This window comes from Pollicipes pollicipes, unplaced genomic scaffold, assembly GCF_011947565.3.
Source record: "Pollicipes pollicipes isolate AB1234 unplaced genomic scaffold, Ppol_2.1 Scaffold_6052;HRSCAF=7182_pilon_pilon_pilon, whole genome shotgun sequence".
Taxonomy (NCBI): Eukaryota; Metazoa; Arthropoda; class Thecostraca; order Pollicipedomorpha; family Pollicipedidae; genus Pollicipes; species Pollicipes pollicipes.
This window is the reverse complement of record NW_023596805.1, coordinates 11,503,687-11,521,475: the sequence shown is the minus strand read 5'-3', so window position 1 is coordinate 11,521,475 and position 17,789 is coordinate 11,503,687. Positions and strand designations below refer to the sequence as shown.

General features: G+C 49.4%; 1 protein-coding gene across 3 annotated transcripts; it reads right to left on the bottom strand.

Moving 5' to 3' along the window:
- Positions 1 to 8,306: 8,306 nt before the first annotated feature.
- Positions 8,307 to 15,446, bottom strand: LOC119104882 (elongin-B). 3 transcript variants are annotated; one of them, XM_037228617.1, is made up of 5 exons: positions 15,325 to 15,446; positions 11,402 to 11,582; positions 10,363 to 10,438; positions 9,261 to 9,379; positions 8,307 to 8,451 (listed from the first exon to the last, which is right to left on the bottom strand). In XM_037228617.1, the coding sequence occupies exons 2-4, from the start codon at positions 11,573 to 11,575 to the stop codon at positions 9,273 to 9,275; spliced, it is 357 nt and encodes a 118-aa protein (XP_037084512.1). In that variant the 5' UTR covers positions 11,576 to 11,582; positions 15,325 to 15,446; the 3' UTR covers positions 8,307 to 8,451; positions 9,261 to 9,272. The 3 variants fall into 3 exon arrangements, with proteins under 3 accessions (XP_037084512.1, XP_037084511.1, XP_037084513.1); XM_037228616.1 differs by lacking the exon at positions 15,325 to 15,446 and adding an exon at positions 15,194 to 15,251; XM_037228618.1 differs by lacking the exon at positions 15,325 to 15,446 and adding an exon at positions 14,370 to 14,532.
- Between the last annotated feature and the right edge of the window lie 2,343 nt (positions 15,447 to 17,789).

The window sequence follows — 17,789 nt, the reverse complement described above, 5'->3', positions numbered from 1 at the left end:
GATCAAGTGTCAAGTGTGACACTTCCTGGCATAAGACACGCTTCGTGCCTGAATGGCCTTCGCGTTTTTTAATACTGCGAACCGATCAGCTCGCCCAATCGGTTCTCAGTTCGCAATAGTCACACACCCAGTCGCAGTGCGTGACTACCAACGAGACCGGACCATCTCAGGTCCCTCAATGGTCGGTGGGAATTTCTGACCGTGAACTGAAGTCTGCTGGACACCTGGGCGGCCCTGCCCGCTATATAAAAAGACCCCCGTCCCGATCCCGTGCCCCGCTCTCGTTATCCCGTTCCCGTTTTCCTGTCCCGGTTTTCCTGTTCCCGTTTTCCCGTTTACGTTGTCCCGTCCCAGTTGCCTCGTTCTGTGAGAGGCCACAACCCTGTCCTTAACAGGACGAGTGTGGGAGCACTCGGCCATGATCTAAGGGCGATAATGTCATAATGATGTCATGTCATGTCATGTCATGACCGAATCATGACCAAGTAGTCCTCTGGTCCCTGGCGATAGTCTGTGGGAACGCCATCTGAAAGGGGACGATGGAAGCTCGTCAAAAGCAGGGTGAGATTTCGTTTGTACTTCTCTGATTTCTATTATTCAGATTTGCTGATCGCGTTGAGCGCGGGACATTCATCGCCTACAAATCCACCGAAATCAGTCAGATTTCGGGCAGTTTGCATTGGTGTACTGCATAATTTAGCTGTTAATATCACTTATACGACGAGCGACTTACTACGATTCGGTGAGCGCAGCAAGTTTGTAACTTGTTTATGGCTTTTATCAGCCCTCTGCAGCGAATTGCACAATACAAGTCGCGACATCTTTACTCCAGTTCAGGCCATGCAATAAACCTTCCATTTCATCCCGCCAAGGGACGATGTCAAGATATAATTTACCGCGTTGGCCCTCCCCTCCAAGTTAAAAGGCGGACGATGCGGTGTAGGCTGAATGCGTTGTAAAGCCCCAACGCCACCGAATTTGGGACCGCATGTCGATATATATATATATATATATATATATATATATATATATATATATATATATATATATATATATATACGCGGCCGCAAAACGTCGCGTGCCGAGGTATAACACCTCATGTTTGTTCGACAAACTCTACGGACTTCATGAATCCTACTGGTTTCTAGGTCCATACAATCGTCATTTATTTTCACTACACTTTCAGTGTAGCTTAGAGATTGCATCCGCCGGGAAGAAAACTAACAAAGCAACATACGTATCTGCCGAAATATCACTCATAGAGGTCGTCCATGGGAACGCGTTCGACATCTTTGCATCAGCACTAGTTTGTGCCCTGTTCACACAGGAACACTATTCACGACATGCATTTACCAGTAACAGCAATGCCAGAAGAGCAATACCGATAAAAACGGAACCGACATCATTAACACGCAATTTGATCGCAATATTTTAAGGTTCGATTCTAAAGCATTGCTCCTTGGTCGCTGGCTCCAGAAAAGGCAAATCAAAATGCCACCATTTTGCGGGAGGAACGTCACAAACTCAAATTCAAAAAGGTGAGATCTTGTGCTAAACAAGATGCTGTATTTGGGTGACGCCGAACCGACTACAGCAGTCAAAAACGTTTCGACTTTCTCAAGCATCTGACGATAGGCATTGAGGTGCTTAGGGTGTAACTCATTCTAATTATGACAGCGCGGCCTCAAGCCGGGCATGCTTTCAAGTTGAGTGTCTCCTGCGGTCCGCAGGTCATATCAGGTCAGGTCTTCCTAGGTCAGTCACGCTTTTGAGGTTAATGGCTTTGTAACAACACCGACCGTACTTCCGAGCGGTTGTGGGTGACTCGTAACACAAGTGCCTGAAACATGTACTTTGATATTTTCGAGGTACTTGTGGAAAGCGTTTGATCGACAACATTTTTCAGCGTTTAAAAATAATGAATATTAAACATCGTCAACTCGATTGAAAGAGGAAACCAACACCTGAAAGGGGCAAAAAGATGAAGGACTGCGAAACCCGTCCGGGTCTCCACAGCCCCAGTCCACAACGGCACAATAACAACAACGCTTCACAGAGGAGGAAAAGGCAGTGTAATGACGTCAGTAATTGTCGATGCAAGCGACTGCTCACACACAATGAGCGCAAGGTGGTCACCATCCGACGATTATTATTATCATCATCACCATCATCACTGGCGGTCTGGGTGTCCTTATATTCTTTCATCCGACATCTATATAAGCCTGTGCGTTGGACTCATGCAGCCAGAGAAGGTTAAGCCATCGCACTAACCGCATGATAAAGCCGAGGGCGTCGTCTAGAGGTCACTGAGTGAAATCATCAAAAGGCCAACTCATAGCGACGTAAGTCCGGTAAGTAGGCAGAATCGCCTCTTTTGAAGTGCTGTCTCACGTATCAAACGTTAGAGTACGAGAGGTATTGGTTCAGCGAATCAGGGCACCGCAGTCTATTTCATGAGCACCGAAGGTGTAAGTTTTCGCGAGAATTTCGTCACAGGCACGTCCGACGCACACCATTTCACTTCACTCGTTTGGACGCCTGAAATTGCCAAACCAGGCCGAGAGCATAAACAGGCCGGTTGTCAAGCAATGCGCTCGTACCAACATGATGGCATGTGTCCAATCCGACGTTTTCACTGCGCTCCCCAAAAATTGAAAAAAAAACACGCCGTCGAAGGTTAAACATAATGAAAGCAGATAATGACAAATGTGGTTTACATTGTCGTAAACAGCACATTCATCACTTCTGTTTTGTGGTGGTTATGATTCTACATCTTCAAAATATCGTATTGCGAAGTTGTTCATCTTTGACGTTCTTTTTAAGCTGTCTAGAACCGTTCCGCGGCCCAAGCGTTGTCAGGTACTTAGCAAAAAAGCGAATCATTACACCGCTTTGTCACGTGCGCTACGAAGAGGTCCAAAACAGTCGAATAAAGGAATTTCTGTCAGCTGAGTCCATTACTGGCGCACTACTCGCTCTGATCTTGGCGTCCTGAGTTCATCTCGCTTAGATCTTAGCGTTCATCGGATAACATCAGCCAGCCTCATCTCATCCAATCTGATAACATCAGCCAGCCTCATCTCATCCCATCGGATAACATCAGCCAGCCTCATCTCATCCCATCGGATAACATCAGCCAGCCTCATCTCATCCCATCGGATAACATCAGCCAGCCTCATCTCATCCCATCGGATAACATCAGCCAGCCTCATCTCATCCCATCGGATAACATCAGCCAGCCTCATCTCATCCCACGGGCTTTTGAATGCGCGGATGGGACAGGCAACAACGCCATCTGCAAATGTGCACACGGCCGTTACATGTAATGAATGCTCTTGTCATGAATTCCGAAAGACGACCAGCCTCATTCGCTTAGGATTGCTATCACGTACCTGCTAATGAAGGCTTAGCACCGAGACCGCATTACTACTGTCATATATGAACGTCCATAGCTGCGCTGCCGTAGCGCAGGCGGCCAGCACTGTCTCGCAGGCTCGAGGAAAACCCGTGGGCCGCTTTGGAGAAGGGTCAATGCCAATGCAGCAAGCCGTGTTTAGCGAGTAGAGCTTGATACTTGACTTAGGCGCTGGATCAGTGCAGCAGTGTTCATGTGGCAAATTTCTTTAACGCAATGTGGGTGTGTTGTGGGCGTTTCCTAGGAGGTGCCCAGTGAAGGAACTGAAAAAGGTTGGACGTTTTACTTTTTATAACACAAATTCGACAGGGATAAATGTTCGCAGTAGCAAAAGTAGAGTCAGAAAAGGCGAATGGCTAAATCTCCGAAGGGAGTAAATGTAACCAGGTATCTGTTGGATGAGAAGAAAGTCGCATGACAAAAAGTCGGAATGAATAAAATTCGATAATAATTAAAAGCCCGAGCGATAAAACCTGAGGGGGAACGATTTGGACAGGCAAGAACAAAAAGGCGATAGGGATCGAAATAAAAATGGAAAAAGACAAACTATTAAAAGTCAGAAAGGACAGGAGCCTGCAGGGAGAAAGTGAAAATGAGAACAAATCAAAAACAAAGTCAAGAGTAATCTGCGTATGTGTGAACCTTGCTGTAAACACGATATGAATTTGCAGTTAAGACCACACTACATTACAAATAATATGGTCCGAAACGTTATTTCCTACTCAACATATGATACGCCCATCTAATATAAAAATACAAGCGCACAATTTTATCAGATGGTATTGGCAACCCCCAACAGATGATCAACGAAGTGGCCGCACGTGCTCTGAGTAAAAGCATTCCACGCTAACCACTGTGATGGCTTTGCTAGCCCACAGGTTCTCTTTATCCCGTGGCTATTATTACTGCAGCTCTTCACCGTATTTTCCATTTGCACCAAAGTCCACTGCCCATGTTCCTATCAGATCGAGTCGCCATCATTGAAGCGGCCGATGTCCGTCATCGCCACCACTCATCGCCATCGCCATCGCCATCGCCATCGCCATCGCCATCGCCATCAGCGCGCTCGGGGCGGAACAATGGCGCTGTTTTACGAGAGAAGCGGCCCAACCGTACCCACTGTCCGTACAACCCACCGCTGAGATCGTGCAAAGTACCGAATCGAGTTTGTCGCCTGTCCGGCCGCGGACGATAGAGCTGTCCTACGAAAGGAACGGCCCAGCCATACGGCCACCTCGATCCCGCTGTCCGTAGAAACCTCTGTTGAGATCGTGCAAGGCTCGGAACCAAGCTCGTCGCCGGTCCGGCCGCGCCGCCTCGATGCTCCGCCGCCGCCTCCGCCGCCACTCTGGCTCACCTTCCGATCCGGCTCGCGCTGCCGCCCGCCGCCGCTGGGGCCGCCGCACGGTCTGGCTGGTCGCGTCGTGTCGCTGACGACGGCCAGCACTCCCCGGCCGTGCGCCGACGAGGGGGGGGGGGGGGCACCTGTGGCCGGCGACCGTGCCCACGCGGAGGAGAGTGCGGCGTGATGGAGTGGCGGCCCCGCGGCAGCCGGGCGGCGCTGGGCGCGATGCTCGCGGGCCAGCGTCGTGAGCAGAAACACTATAATGCGAGATAGTAAATAGTTCTCCCTCAGGCTGTTTTACATCAAGTGACCCAGGGATTGTCTTCATTAAAACGAGAGTAAATGATTTTGTTTCGATGAATATGTGTGAAGTAGGTCTTAACAAGCCCTTTTTTTGACAACTTAAATTCCCGGCAAAGAAATATGTGAGCAAACAGCAGGTCTATATAGGGCAATTTCAGCTGCGCACTGGATCAAGACATAGCTGGTTTGCAACGGAAGAAAAAATACAACATACATGCCAATATTTCGAGATCATTATGCAAATCACGACATTACAGATGTTTGCAGGTTGTGCAATCCAGAGAAGTGTGAATAATGATGATCAGTAATGTACTGCTCTGAACAGACCCGAGATGCCATTCTTGAACAGCCACTCCCTCGACTCAGTTTCCGAATGTGATAATGAACCTGGATACATGACTGATCAAATGCTATGCTTTCCGGGCTTTTCCATGTGCTATTCCGAGAAGGAGCATGCAGTTTATCAACCTTTCTCATGGAAAGAGCTACATGTCTTTTTCTTTAAATCAACCGGAAAACCCCAAACATGACGTCTTAACGTTACAGGTTCCAGGTTCAAGTATGACTTTAAGACGTCACAAAAGACTGATAATTTCCTAATCTCAGTACGGTTAAGTCTGCTCGACCAAGTAAGAGGACCAGGACATTGAAAGTGTAACGAGTGTCTGCTATTGCGACATGTGTCTGTCTGCCATGTGTGTCAGGTGTCATGTCATGACATGTGCCATGTCTGCCATGTCATGACATGTAGGGGCCCTCAGGCTGGCCAGGGGATGCATTTTGAAGGCCTGCTCTGGCTTGGTTTATACCGACGACTTCCTCAAGGGCTAAGCAATTTGATTGGAATGGGGTCCATGAAAAGTGTCTGTCTCTTCTACGGCACACCTTTGATGTTGGTAAGAGGACTGGAATTGTTTTCCAACACTTTCCAAACGGAAAGCTAGAGGGCTTCATTTAAGGAAGCAGGAAGTGTCGACAAATAGTGAAAAAGTAATCAAATAGTCAGTAGTTAAAAAGGAAGAAGGAATAGAAAAATGTGAAGTTCTCACGTCGATGGCCAGCGCACCGCACCAGCTGTTTCCGTGAAACACCAGGCTGCACCTAGTGGCGACACCCATACATCGCTGCCCAGTGTCACGCTCGCTTGCTCCGCCTGCTTCACGGTGTGGGTGCGCGGGCCCGGCAGAGTGTCTAGTGTTCACCGTAGGGCAACCCCGGCACAGCGTACCAGGAAGGGAAATATATGCTCACTGCGCAAGCGTATTATGTCCATTGCCTCGTTCAAACAACATTTGACTTTAACAGGTAACTCGTCAGTTCTAAACACAAACACCCGCCTTAGAACTTGCCTTAACCAATGAGCCAATATCAGACTCACATTTTACACAAGCTGAATTTCACTGTGCAGACATTTAGAAACACATGAGCGAATTTTCCTCTCCGTAAAGGTCGCAGAATACTGCCCTCATTGGCCGTCGCCCAGAAGCCACCCCAGATGCCACGGTGTGTGATACCCCGAATAGCCCAGCTCCATGGCTTACATCAGACAACGCTGGAATGAAACGATCTTTTCATTGCGCATGCGCACCACGTAGCTGTAGCATCTGGGACATCTGATTCGAAGTTTCCGTAACGCTCCCGCGGCCGGCCTCGGCTTCCCGTCCGACAGCCAGCCCCGCCATCTTGCGACAAGTTTCCGAATCAGCTGGTCATTGGCGCCGTGTGCGGCCGAGGCCCGTGCCATACAGGAGGAACGCAACCGTCTTCCATTCCTATCGCCCGCACCATGTCAACCGCGGAGAACTACGCGAGCGCCGCACTGCGGCGGGTGAAAATGTTTAAACAAGCAACACGCAATACAAAAATAATCAAATATCGCCAAAGGAACACAAGCAGCTTGGTGGTCTGCTAGAAGACCCAAACATGATCGGAAACCATGAGATGATGGTGTAATCATTCGGTCTATGGATAATCGGTATGAATGGAGAGAAGAGTCACTGAGACGTTCATTTCCCTTCGAAGAACTTCGAATTTGCACTGAAACAGTAAAGCCAGCAGAGACGGGAAGCGAACGCGAGAGAGAGAGAGAGAGAGAGAGAGAGAGAGAGAGAGAGAGAGAGAGAGAGAGAGAGAGAGAGAGAGAGAGAGAGAGAGAGAGAGAGAGAGAGAGAGAGAGAGAGAGAGAGAGAGAGAGAGAGAGAGAGAGAGAGAGAGAGAGAGAGAGAGAGAGAGAGAGAGAGAGAGAGAGAGAGAGAGAGAGAGAGAGAGAGAGAGAGAGAGAAAGAGAGAGAGAGAGACCTGATGTCTATCTGATTGGAACGTCCAAAATGCGACCAGTTACGTACGATACTTATATGAGTTTTCAGCATTTCTATCACTCCCAGCGAACGCGGGCAGACCCCAGAACGGGCTGCGAAGTCAACTCCCTGTCCCATGAGATGATGATCATAAGATATCCCATGAGACTCCATGGCTTCCACGATTTGATTTAGAAACTTTGTCGCAAACGACCCCGAACGAGATCCCTCCACAGATCTTACCGATGGTCCTTCCAGGAGCTTGGATCATTTCCACTAAGTTGTGCAGGGATCTTTGAAACCAGCAATTGTTTGTTTTCTAAAACCACGGGATTAGGATCTTTTGGGAGTCTCGACTACTCATCTAGCATAAAACCCACACACCCTGAAACCACGCTACCGTCTCTTTCACCCCGTTCAATTTAAAATTGTCACCTGGTATCCGACGTTTTGCTAGAGTGCCACCTGCGCACCTGAGAATGCCTCCGCAGCATTCGCACACGAGCTCGCACGTGGCCGAGTGCCAATCACACGTGATCAACCACGCTCTCCTCCAGAAAATGAAACGCTACTGGAGTTTAAAATATGTATATTATTCATCAATTCTTGCCACAAAGTAAGCGGAGCCTGCACGGGGGAGCAGAGGGGGTGGGGAGGGAGGAGGCAGGTGGGGGAGGTGGGGAGGGGGGGGGGGGGGCAACTAGAGCGCGCCGCAGCAGAGCAAGCGACCTACGTCTTCACCTACTGCAGGGTCGTCTCCAAGTGTCCGAGCAGCGATCTCCCGCCCGCGTCTCGCGCACGACAGCACACCGGGAGCCGTCGGGACAGCACAGCCCCGCCGTCCGCGAGGGGGCCTGCGGCGCGCGCAGCCTCCGGAGCTGCCGGCAGGCGCCCAGCCGCGCGCGAACACACGCAAACACATCCGACCACAAGTCCGTCGCCGGCCGGCGGCCGACGCCGCCCAGTGACGTCACTGGGACACGGCGGTGACGTCAGCGGTTTCGCAGCGCCGTCAGCGGGACGGACGCGACTGCGGGCGGCGACCTGGGGTGGCGCGCTGACGCGTCAGGTACCTCCGTCCGCAGGCAGCACTGCAAGGCAACAGGCACTGATGAGAGGACGACGGCGCGGTTTCAATCGGGGCCGGTGAGCGGTGCACTGTGTGCTGTGGTGGTCGGTCTTGCCGGATCCGCTCGACCGCAAGTTAATCCATTGGCGCGGGGCTTGTAACGCCATACAGGCTTTGTAGACCGTGAAACGAATATTCGCTGCAAAGCAAAAATAGGCTGCCAGCTGTGTTTCAAGCAGTGGAACGTCGCACAGACGAGACTGGGACACTCGACCCAGATCTCTTCCGCTCCCGACATATCCGTCATAGGCCACATGCACATCTGCAAGCATAACTGGACATTGCAAACTCGAGGCGACAGAGAATGAGGCAACGGAGCACTGATAATGGCCGCGTGGGACCTTGTCAACGTGAAATAACACAACACCGCCCTTGTGGGGCCTACAGGAGGTGACACACCACTGACAATGATCATGTGGGACCTACACGAGGTGACACACTACTGAAACTGACATGCGGACCTGCATGAGGTGACACACTTCTGATACTGATCATGTGGGACCTACACGAGGTGACACACTACTGAAACTGACATGCGGACCTGCATGAGGTGACACACTTCTGATACTGAGCATGTGGGACCTACACGAGGTGACACTACTGAAACTGACCATGTGGAACTACATGAGGTGACACCTTTTGACGCTGATCATGTGGGACCTCATGAGGTGATACACTACCGACACTGACCATGTGGACCTACGCGAGGTGACACACTGCTGACACTGACCGCGTGGAACCCGCACGAGGTGACACACTGCTGACACTGACCATACGGGAGCTTCACGAGGCGATCTGTTCGGCGGGGGCCGTCTCTTGCTGGGGCCGCATCACGTCCGGAAGCTCAGGCGGCGTCGAGTAGGGCACTACCTCGGGGGCCTCAAACTCGCCTGCGACGTGGGACACAGCGGAGCTTCAGTGCCACTCAAACTCGCCAGCAGCGTCGTGCACGGCGACCGCACGGCGCCAGCCGAAGCGGTCTCGAATGACGGACACAGTCCTGTCTCGAACTCATCCTTGACGTCCGACCAGTGCCGCCGAGCCAACAAGAGCGACGTCCAACGAGGTCACACTCAGAGTTACACCCAAGCTCGTGAGGTCACACTCAGGAGTTACATCGTAAGTCATGAGGTGACGCCCAGGAGAGTTACAACGAGGCTCGTGAGGTCGCAACCCAGGGGTTACAACGAAGCTCCCGAGATCACACTCAGGGGTTACAACGGCGCTCGGAAGATCACACTCAGGGGTTATACCGGAGCTCGCGAGGTCACACTCAGAAGAGCTGCACCCAAGTTCGTGAGGTCACACTCACGATAGTTACACCGCTGCCCCCGAAGTCGCCCTCAGGGGGTAACACAGGCCGACACGCTGCACCATTTGCGCACGAGCCGAGCCGACGACGTCCCACAAGGAGAAGCCGCGGCACAACTCGGGGCACCGCGACTGACATTCACCGAAATTAGACACGACACCGACGCTCGGCACAGTTGGGACCGCTGGGACCCGGGGCCGGACGGGGTCACGCGTCGAAGCCCGGCACGACTGGGATCGCTGGGACCCGGGGCTGCACGGGGTCGCGTGGAGCCGACCTCAGCCGTCAGAGGAGGGCCGCAGCTGCGCACATCACAGGCGGATGGTGCGGCGCGTGGCAAAATCAGACACTGACACCGAGCCTGAAGCTTGCGTCTGAAGACGACGAAGCGAGCATGTGCAGACGACCCTGCTGACCGCAGAGCCGGCGTAAGACGCACAAGAACTAAAGACAATAGGCGGACTAAGACCTTATTTGACCTTATAAGACCTAACTAAGACCTTATAATTTGCAGGCGAGGCTGCAGCTTGAGGCCAACCCGGAACGGCACGGCACACTTACCATCCTCTTGCCGGAAGCAAAGGACCAGTGTGGCCGGCTTGTGCGCCTGCGCCGTCGATGACGTCAGGCCGCAGTCCTGCGCGGCGGAGGCGGCGTGTCATTGGCCGGCAGGATAAGAGTGACGCCATCGACATGGCAAACCACACAACGGACTGCATGGGTGGCATGACACTACAGTGACGTTACAAACACAGGAACGCCATTGGACGACACAGGAAGCGAGGCAGTTTTCTCACGCGCGCGTTACGTAAAAGTCCTGGGAAAACAACTCACATCTGGAAAATTTTACCCATGACCCGCGGTTGAGTCGGCGTCATGCGTCATGGAGCAGCTTCGAACGATAATATCCTCAATCATGCGGCGGATCAGGAGTGAGAACTGGGGCAAGTTCCCAGCAAGCGGATGAAACAGCCGTCAATATGCCACGCCCCCACCGGGCGATCGCCGCCCGCGAGCACTTCAGACGTCCAAAGAGTTTCCAGTACAGCCCGCCAACGCCACGCGAACGGACGCGGACCTGATGACCTGGCGCGGCACTAGGGGCCGGAGCCAAGCCTCGTCTTCCGCTGCGAGAGGACTGGGCATGGCGGAAGGGGGGGGGGGGGGCAAAGTGCAGCAGAACCGGGAGGGAGGCCCCCATAGGTCTGGCTGTCCCCCAGCAATCAGTGTTGGCTTTGGCCCGCCACCGGCGCGCGGCCAGAAAAGACCACGCCCGGCCCACCAAGGGGGCCCATGGCACGTGCCGACCCGCCTCGAGGGAACATGTGTCTCAACGTCGGCTTCCTTCATGCCGTCACGGATGCCCCCCCCCCCTCACCACCACCACCCAACCACCCACCCACCACCCCACCCGACGATGGCGACGCAGCTGGCTCAGCGAACAGGGCTGGACTGGAGCACACACGCGAAGCGCGTGCGTCGAGCAGGAAAGACCCAAGAGGGGGGACGGGGGACGGGGAGGCTTTCATGGAGCGCTACAGAGCCCCCCCCCCCCCCGCGACAAGAAGGGCGCGGCGAGACTTTGACCGGGCCAGAATACCTGAAGCGTCTTAGTGTCCTCCATCTCGGTCTCGTCCTTGAGCAGCTTCTGGTTCTCGGGCGCCACCTTCAGGATGCCCTCCAGGATTCGCTTCAGCTCCGCCACGGACGTGTTCTCCTTGGCGTCGGTGAAGATGGTGGTCTTCTGGCGCCGGATCATCATGTAAATGTCCATGGCTGGGCTGTTGCGGATAGGGTGCGCGGAGTCAGGCAGGGTCGTGTCATGTCATGTCACTGGGGGTTAACGACGCACTCAGCTGCTGAGGCTATATGGCGTCGCCTGCCTCTCACTCTGGCAGGAGGGGCGGGCACCGCGGGGAATCGAACCCGGTACCTCTGGTTTCCCAGACATGCAATGGCTATCGCAGACGCGTTAATCACTACATTACCGGCACCCCAGGTAGGGTCGTGCTTGATAGCTTCTTTCACGTGGTCAACTGGATTACAAAAGTAGCAAGATACGAGAAGGATCAAAAGTGCCAAAATACAAGAAAAACCTCTACCAGTAACCTGGCGGGTTGTCGGTGATGGTTTCGACGCCAATTTTTCGGACAATATTTGAACTCAATGGCGTGTAGAATGGACGCAAATGCAAATGACTAAAAGCACATACGGATTGCGGTTCTGATGGTGGTAAATTAATCATCCCACTGTGCTGCTGTTTGCAACTGGTGTCCGCATTCGGACGAGTTTCTAATCTCAGTTTGAGTGGGAATAACGCTGGGAATTGAATTCATGACTGACAGAAGAACAAGAGCCTGCGGTCTCATAATGCATTATAGATGACGCACTAGCTGGGGCGCCCAGCGAAGTCCAGATAATGAATTCATTCATGCTAAAGCGGTGCGACCTGCAGTGTTCCATCTGACTCCATATTGCAAATAATCGGACTCCCGCTGTAGGCATTCGTCTTTGTCCTTGCATTTACCGTTGGACATGTTCCAATGACAGCGCCAGCTGATCTGGGTGCGACGCATTTAAGCATGAAATTCGCCGACTACGACCTCTAAACAATGCCACAGTTCCAGCTTTCAACTTCACAGAAGCAAAGGGCAGCGAGTACAATACAAACCGCAGAAGTCACACATCAGTTCAGATCGCTCGGTAGCCGTCAATGCCGCAGAGCAACTCACAACGTCCCACTGCGTCGTTGCTTGCACACGTGACTGGACCAGTGGGCGCCCTGCATGACACATGCCCCAGGTGCTACCCCCCCCCCCCCCCCCCCTCCACTGCAGTCTGCTATCCGGCTTGAGCTCTCACCAGCGAACACCCGGGTGTAGGGAAGTCACGCGCGACGCAAATGCTAGCAAGTGGAAGCTGGCGCCTGGAAATGACTTCCAGCAATGCTATCAACAATTTGTGTTTGTTGTGTTAAAACATGTATGAGTTCTGATGCAAAAATCACCCTTACAGGAGATTCTGATTAAATAGTGTTATCAAACACACATTGATACAGCTTTCCAGACAATTCAATGTTTAAAGGTGTTACTTATGACCATGGGTGACAATGCTTGCTAGAAAATGTTATGTATGTCAATGCATATGATGTACATGTATATGTAATACATCTGTATGTTATGCATGTCAATACCTGCTCGCCAAGATCACTAATACAGCGCCTCTTGGCATATTGAATACTTTCTCATACAAGCTTGCTCCCAAACGACAGGAAATGAAGCTGTTTTACTCACTATGGAAGGCATATTTACACATATTATGATAGCATATTAAATGAAAAATAAGGAAGGACAACTGTGCATAATGAGACTTCCTAGAGAAACCAAGACCAGATGCTGTTTTGCATCCAAAAGTGAAGCATCATTTTCGACCTAACACCACACTGAAGCATAAAATGGCACACAATTGTGTTGCTTGCCTGACATCAAAAGCAAATTGACATGTGACATGGCATGACAAATGAAACTGAAAGCCATTCATCATAAAACAATGCATTGTTAGCAGGAATGGGACACCAGGAAATTGCATGATTCACCAGCCAATAATACTGAAATATCAGCCAATTAGCCTAAAATGCAATGACCTAATGGACATCTAATCAAAGTGTGTGGAAGCTTACCTTTGCATAGCATGAACACAGCAAATGTCAAACTGCACAGACTCCCTACAATGTCAATGACAGATTAAGCAGTCCCATTTCTTAGGCTGGCAAAAGGTTAAATCTCACCATCATTTCAACTCAAGTCAGGGTACTAATAGTGTAATAGTTAACCTGCACAGGTACAAGGTTTGACTACCAACAGTACCCACACTCCCTGCCAGGGTAAGAGGCAAGCAATGCCATGTAGCCTCAGCAACTGAGTTTGTTGTAAATCCCCAATAGCACAGGCACTCAACTTACATCAATCAAAATTGCACTACATCACATGCATAAAGGCATTAATACCAGTATAAATTCCACTGACTGCATCATCCTTGGACACTTGATTTGTATCAGCAATGGGTTATCAGTAATTAGTAATCTTGACCTCACTTGGCATGGTTGCATCTTAATGATCAGCATGCTGTTCACAAAAGGGATGTCTCAAATTTATTTTGGAGGTAAGGTGGCGCAGTCCTACTCTGGATGACCAATGTTGGTGTTAATGTTGGAAAGTGGTACTCCTGCATATATAGTATATTGTTATATGGCTTCATAATTGCAATTTATGGGAAACCAAACATTGCCCACCAACATCAGATCAAAATGTGGTTTCTGTTTGCAGCCAACAGTAACCTGTATTGGGAGCCAAACATCCATTGTAGCCAGCTAACCCTAAAACCCCAATAATCATCATCAGCAACCTATATTTTGACAATCTTGGGATGTTATACGAAACACCAACTGACAGCAAGCAGCAAAACACCAATATACATCAGCACCCATAGCCAACAGGGAAAAACCTGCATCTTGAAAGTCATACCCTTCAGAAATGCAAATGTCATATTTTGTTCCAACTGAAACTTACTTTTCTGATGCTGTAAAATTTGGTGTGCACTTGTTAGCCTTCAAAACCAGATGCTATGACATCACCACCAGTCTCCTCAAACACCAATCTCTGTTGCTAGGGGTGCACATCAAGGATATCACTCAAAGGTTGCATGATACATCTTTAGACAAATCTTGTAACTTTTCTGAAGACATGGTATAACTGCACATTGTGAGCCTGTACAAGCTGTTCCCAACACTGCAACTACACCTTTTATTTCAAGCTTGTTCACAGGAATTACTAAGGATATATCAGCTCTTTATAATTGCCTTACTGCAGTCAGACTTTTCAGAACCATAGTGACTACACATCACCTCTTTTTTGCATCAAAGATTTCATGAACAACTCAGGTGAGGTGGGAAGTGTGAGGATGGTCAGAAGATATGATTTCACATATTTTTTGTTGAAAGAGTAAAAACAGGGAAAATAAGCCAAATCATGAACTTGGCATCTGCCATTCTGGCATAACACCTCATATCTTTTGCCTATTGGTTGCAGAAGTATTACACAAAATGCAGAATCAAATGCGAGTGAAGCAGTCACCATAGCAAAATATAACTATTGTGCATACATGAAAACAGAGATGTAAATTTAATACAAAGAAGAAACACTATGGGACAAAATGAGCTTAACATACAGGAGATACTTATGGCATAAGAAAATGAGGTTAGTATACAACAAAGTGAAATGCATTACATTAGATTACCAGTATTCACTGCATTTCAACCTAATTAAGATGAAAGGCATGCAGTAAGCTACAAGACAACAGACCATAGAAGCCTGTAGTCACACACATAGGGTGCCTAACGCAATTACTGGTCCGCAGGGCAACGCCAAGCATGCAAGAACGCTGAAAGCGCCATAATGACTAGTCATGTTTTTGTGACTGGAGCTGAAATACACTTCCCGCACAAATCGTTACAAATAAACTTACGTTTATTCTAAGTAAACTAAACGAGAATAATTCCCTGAGAAACAACAGTATTAAGTTCCTTTTCTCAGCCGCCCGTCCACCAATCAACCACCAACTTCGAACAACTCATGCCAGTGATGACAATCAAGACGCACGAGTGGATGCAAGGAATGTTGTAAACGAGGCTGAAACAAGAACACCTGCTGAGGTACCACGATAGTGACGTCAATGCGACACTAAAAGTCCAAAACGTTAAAAGCGTCCGTAAAATAGTTTTTGGCCGTCGTGTCTGGTTTTCCTTCAGCTTTTAGGGCAGACCTGTAATATTTTAGAAAAGACAACGAAGCGAACTGTCCCATGTCCAGTCTACAAAAAATACATTCACTGCGTCGGACGCCCGCAAGGCATCGGTGCACTGAGGAGGAACTAAACGGCCAACCAAATGTTTTGAAATGAAGGCGCATGAAAAACCTGGCGCATTGTGATCCATCGACCCGCTTTCAAAATTCTCATCAGCCTATATCCATGCCGTATTTTGACATCTACACTGTGGCTTTAACTTGCATGACTTTGTGGCTGCAAACCGTGAGGCAGAATCCTGTAATTATAGAATATTAGTGACTACTGGCATTCAAGGCCCAGTATAAAAAAGCAATGCGAGCCAGTAACCACACCAATGGCCCGCAAAAAAAAAACAGAAGGAGTTAGATCAAGGTGTGGCTTTTCAAAGGAAACAGTGGGAGCCGGGATCCAGGGGTTTGTTTTGTCGAAAGAACCAGAGAGAACCAAAATCTAGAATCTTGGTTTGCCGAAACATGCAGCAAAAACCAGGATCCATGGTTTTGTTTTGTTTTGTCGAAAGAACCTCTAGGAACCAGGATCCAGTGTCCGTTTTGTCGAAAGAACAAATTAGAACCAAGATCCGGGATCTTGGTTTGTCGAAATGTTCAGCAGAAACCAGGATTCCTGGTTTTATTTTATCAGAAGAACTAGTGGGAGTCAGGATTCAGGGTTCGTTTTGCCAAAGGAGCTGGTTGGAACCAAGAATTAAAGCTGAGAACTAGGCACATTTCTACCCTGAGATCCACGTCATCTTTTGCTGTTGCTAATATCTCTACCTGCAGAGTGCAGAATGACCTCAGTAGCCGACGCGCTCCATAATGATAAGAGTTCCAATCATTTTGATAATAATGATATTTATTATATATATAATCATAATCATAATTATAATAATCTCTACAGTAATACGATTTCTAGCCAGCATAATATTTATGTTTCCAGCTTGTTGTTTTTTGCACCGCTCTCCATTACCGCGTATCAGGCTAACATGTACTGACCTGGTAGTGCGTACGCTCTCCGTAAACGCGCGCCTCAAAGGTCTTCTTTAACCGGTCAAGAACGCTACGTTTCGTGTTGCCGCCATACAATGATCCTAAAACCCCAGGCGCAGGTTGCAGGAGATTAACCACGTTTTTGGCGATATTTTCCCTCCAGCCGACTGACACGTGATTGTTTCGCCTGCCTACGACTTCATCAGAAGCCGGATGTATCGTGTTAAACAAGGATGCACTCCTTAGTTTATGTGTGTGTACCATGTGTGTGTACCATGTGTGTACGCCCCTGCTTTTCAAAGTTGAGAACCTGTTGCATTAGGGCCGGGGCCCACTCGGTGTTCAGGGACTAGGATCTCACGGAAAATACGGAATATTTTAGCATGATTACTTTCCCACGACTGGGGACCAGAGAATGCACCCGCCGTCCTTCGTATTTGTGGTATAAGGTCTGTCTCTTTAGTGGTCATGGTTTTGTGTGCCGAATTATAATGCGGGATCATGGTGTCTATCTGTTTTTAGTACAGTGTGGTGGTATACATGTGTTTGTGTCACTTAAAAGGCATCGAAGAATTAACCGACAAGTTTTGTGTGCTCCGGAGTGAAAAAACTTTGACGTGGTGTTGCGAGAATATTGATTTTCACCAAGAAAACTGACCATAAGCACAGTTTCGAAACGTTGTTTTTTCTTCAATTTAACCATTCTTGGCTTGATGACGTAATTTAGCAAGTATCTCTTCGCATCCTGAGTTATTGTGTTTATTATTGTGTTGATTTTAATTATTGTGTTAAGCAATTATTTTTACGAACTCCCAACCCATTATGCCAAAGCATCACGAGTGCGACCTGCGTGTCTAGGAAACCGGAGGTGTGTGAGTCGATTGCTGGCAATGCCCGCCCTTCCTGCCAAAATGAGGGGCAGGTGGTGCTACACAGCCACAGCAGCTGCATACACCGTTAGCTCCGATGACACACACACACACGTTCCGGTGTGTTAAAAGTCTGTTAGTGTAAGCCTTTGAACTCCAAACATGTAGTGCCTTAAAGTCTAAACTGCGCATCCCTCCCCACCCAGGAGAAAGGAAGTCACTCCTATTGTACGTCTACAATAACAGCTGCCTATTCGCAAACTCGGCCACAAAAAAAACGATGAAA

Coding starts and splice junctions, on each gene's coding strand:
- LOC119104882 (XM_037228616.1), bottom strand. CDS start 15,231: ATGCTTGGCGTTGCCCTGCGGACCAGTAATTGCGTTAG. Junction 10,439..11,401: donor AGGACACTAAGACGCTTCAG/GTATTCTGGCCC, acceptor TCCGCCGCGCAG/GACTGCGGCCTGACGTCATC. Junction 9,380..10,362: donor TTGCTTCCGGCAAGAGGATG/GTAAGTGTGCCG, acceptor CCCACGTCGCAG/GCGAGTTTGAGGCCCCCGAG.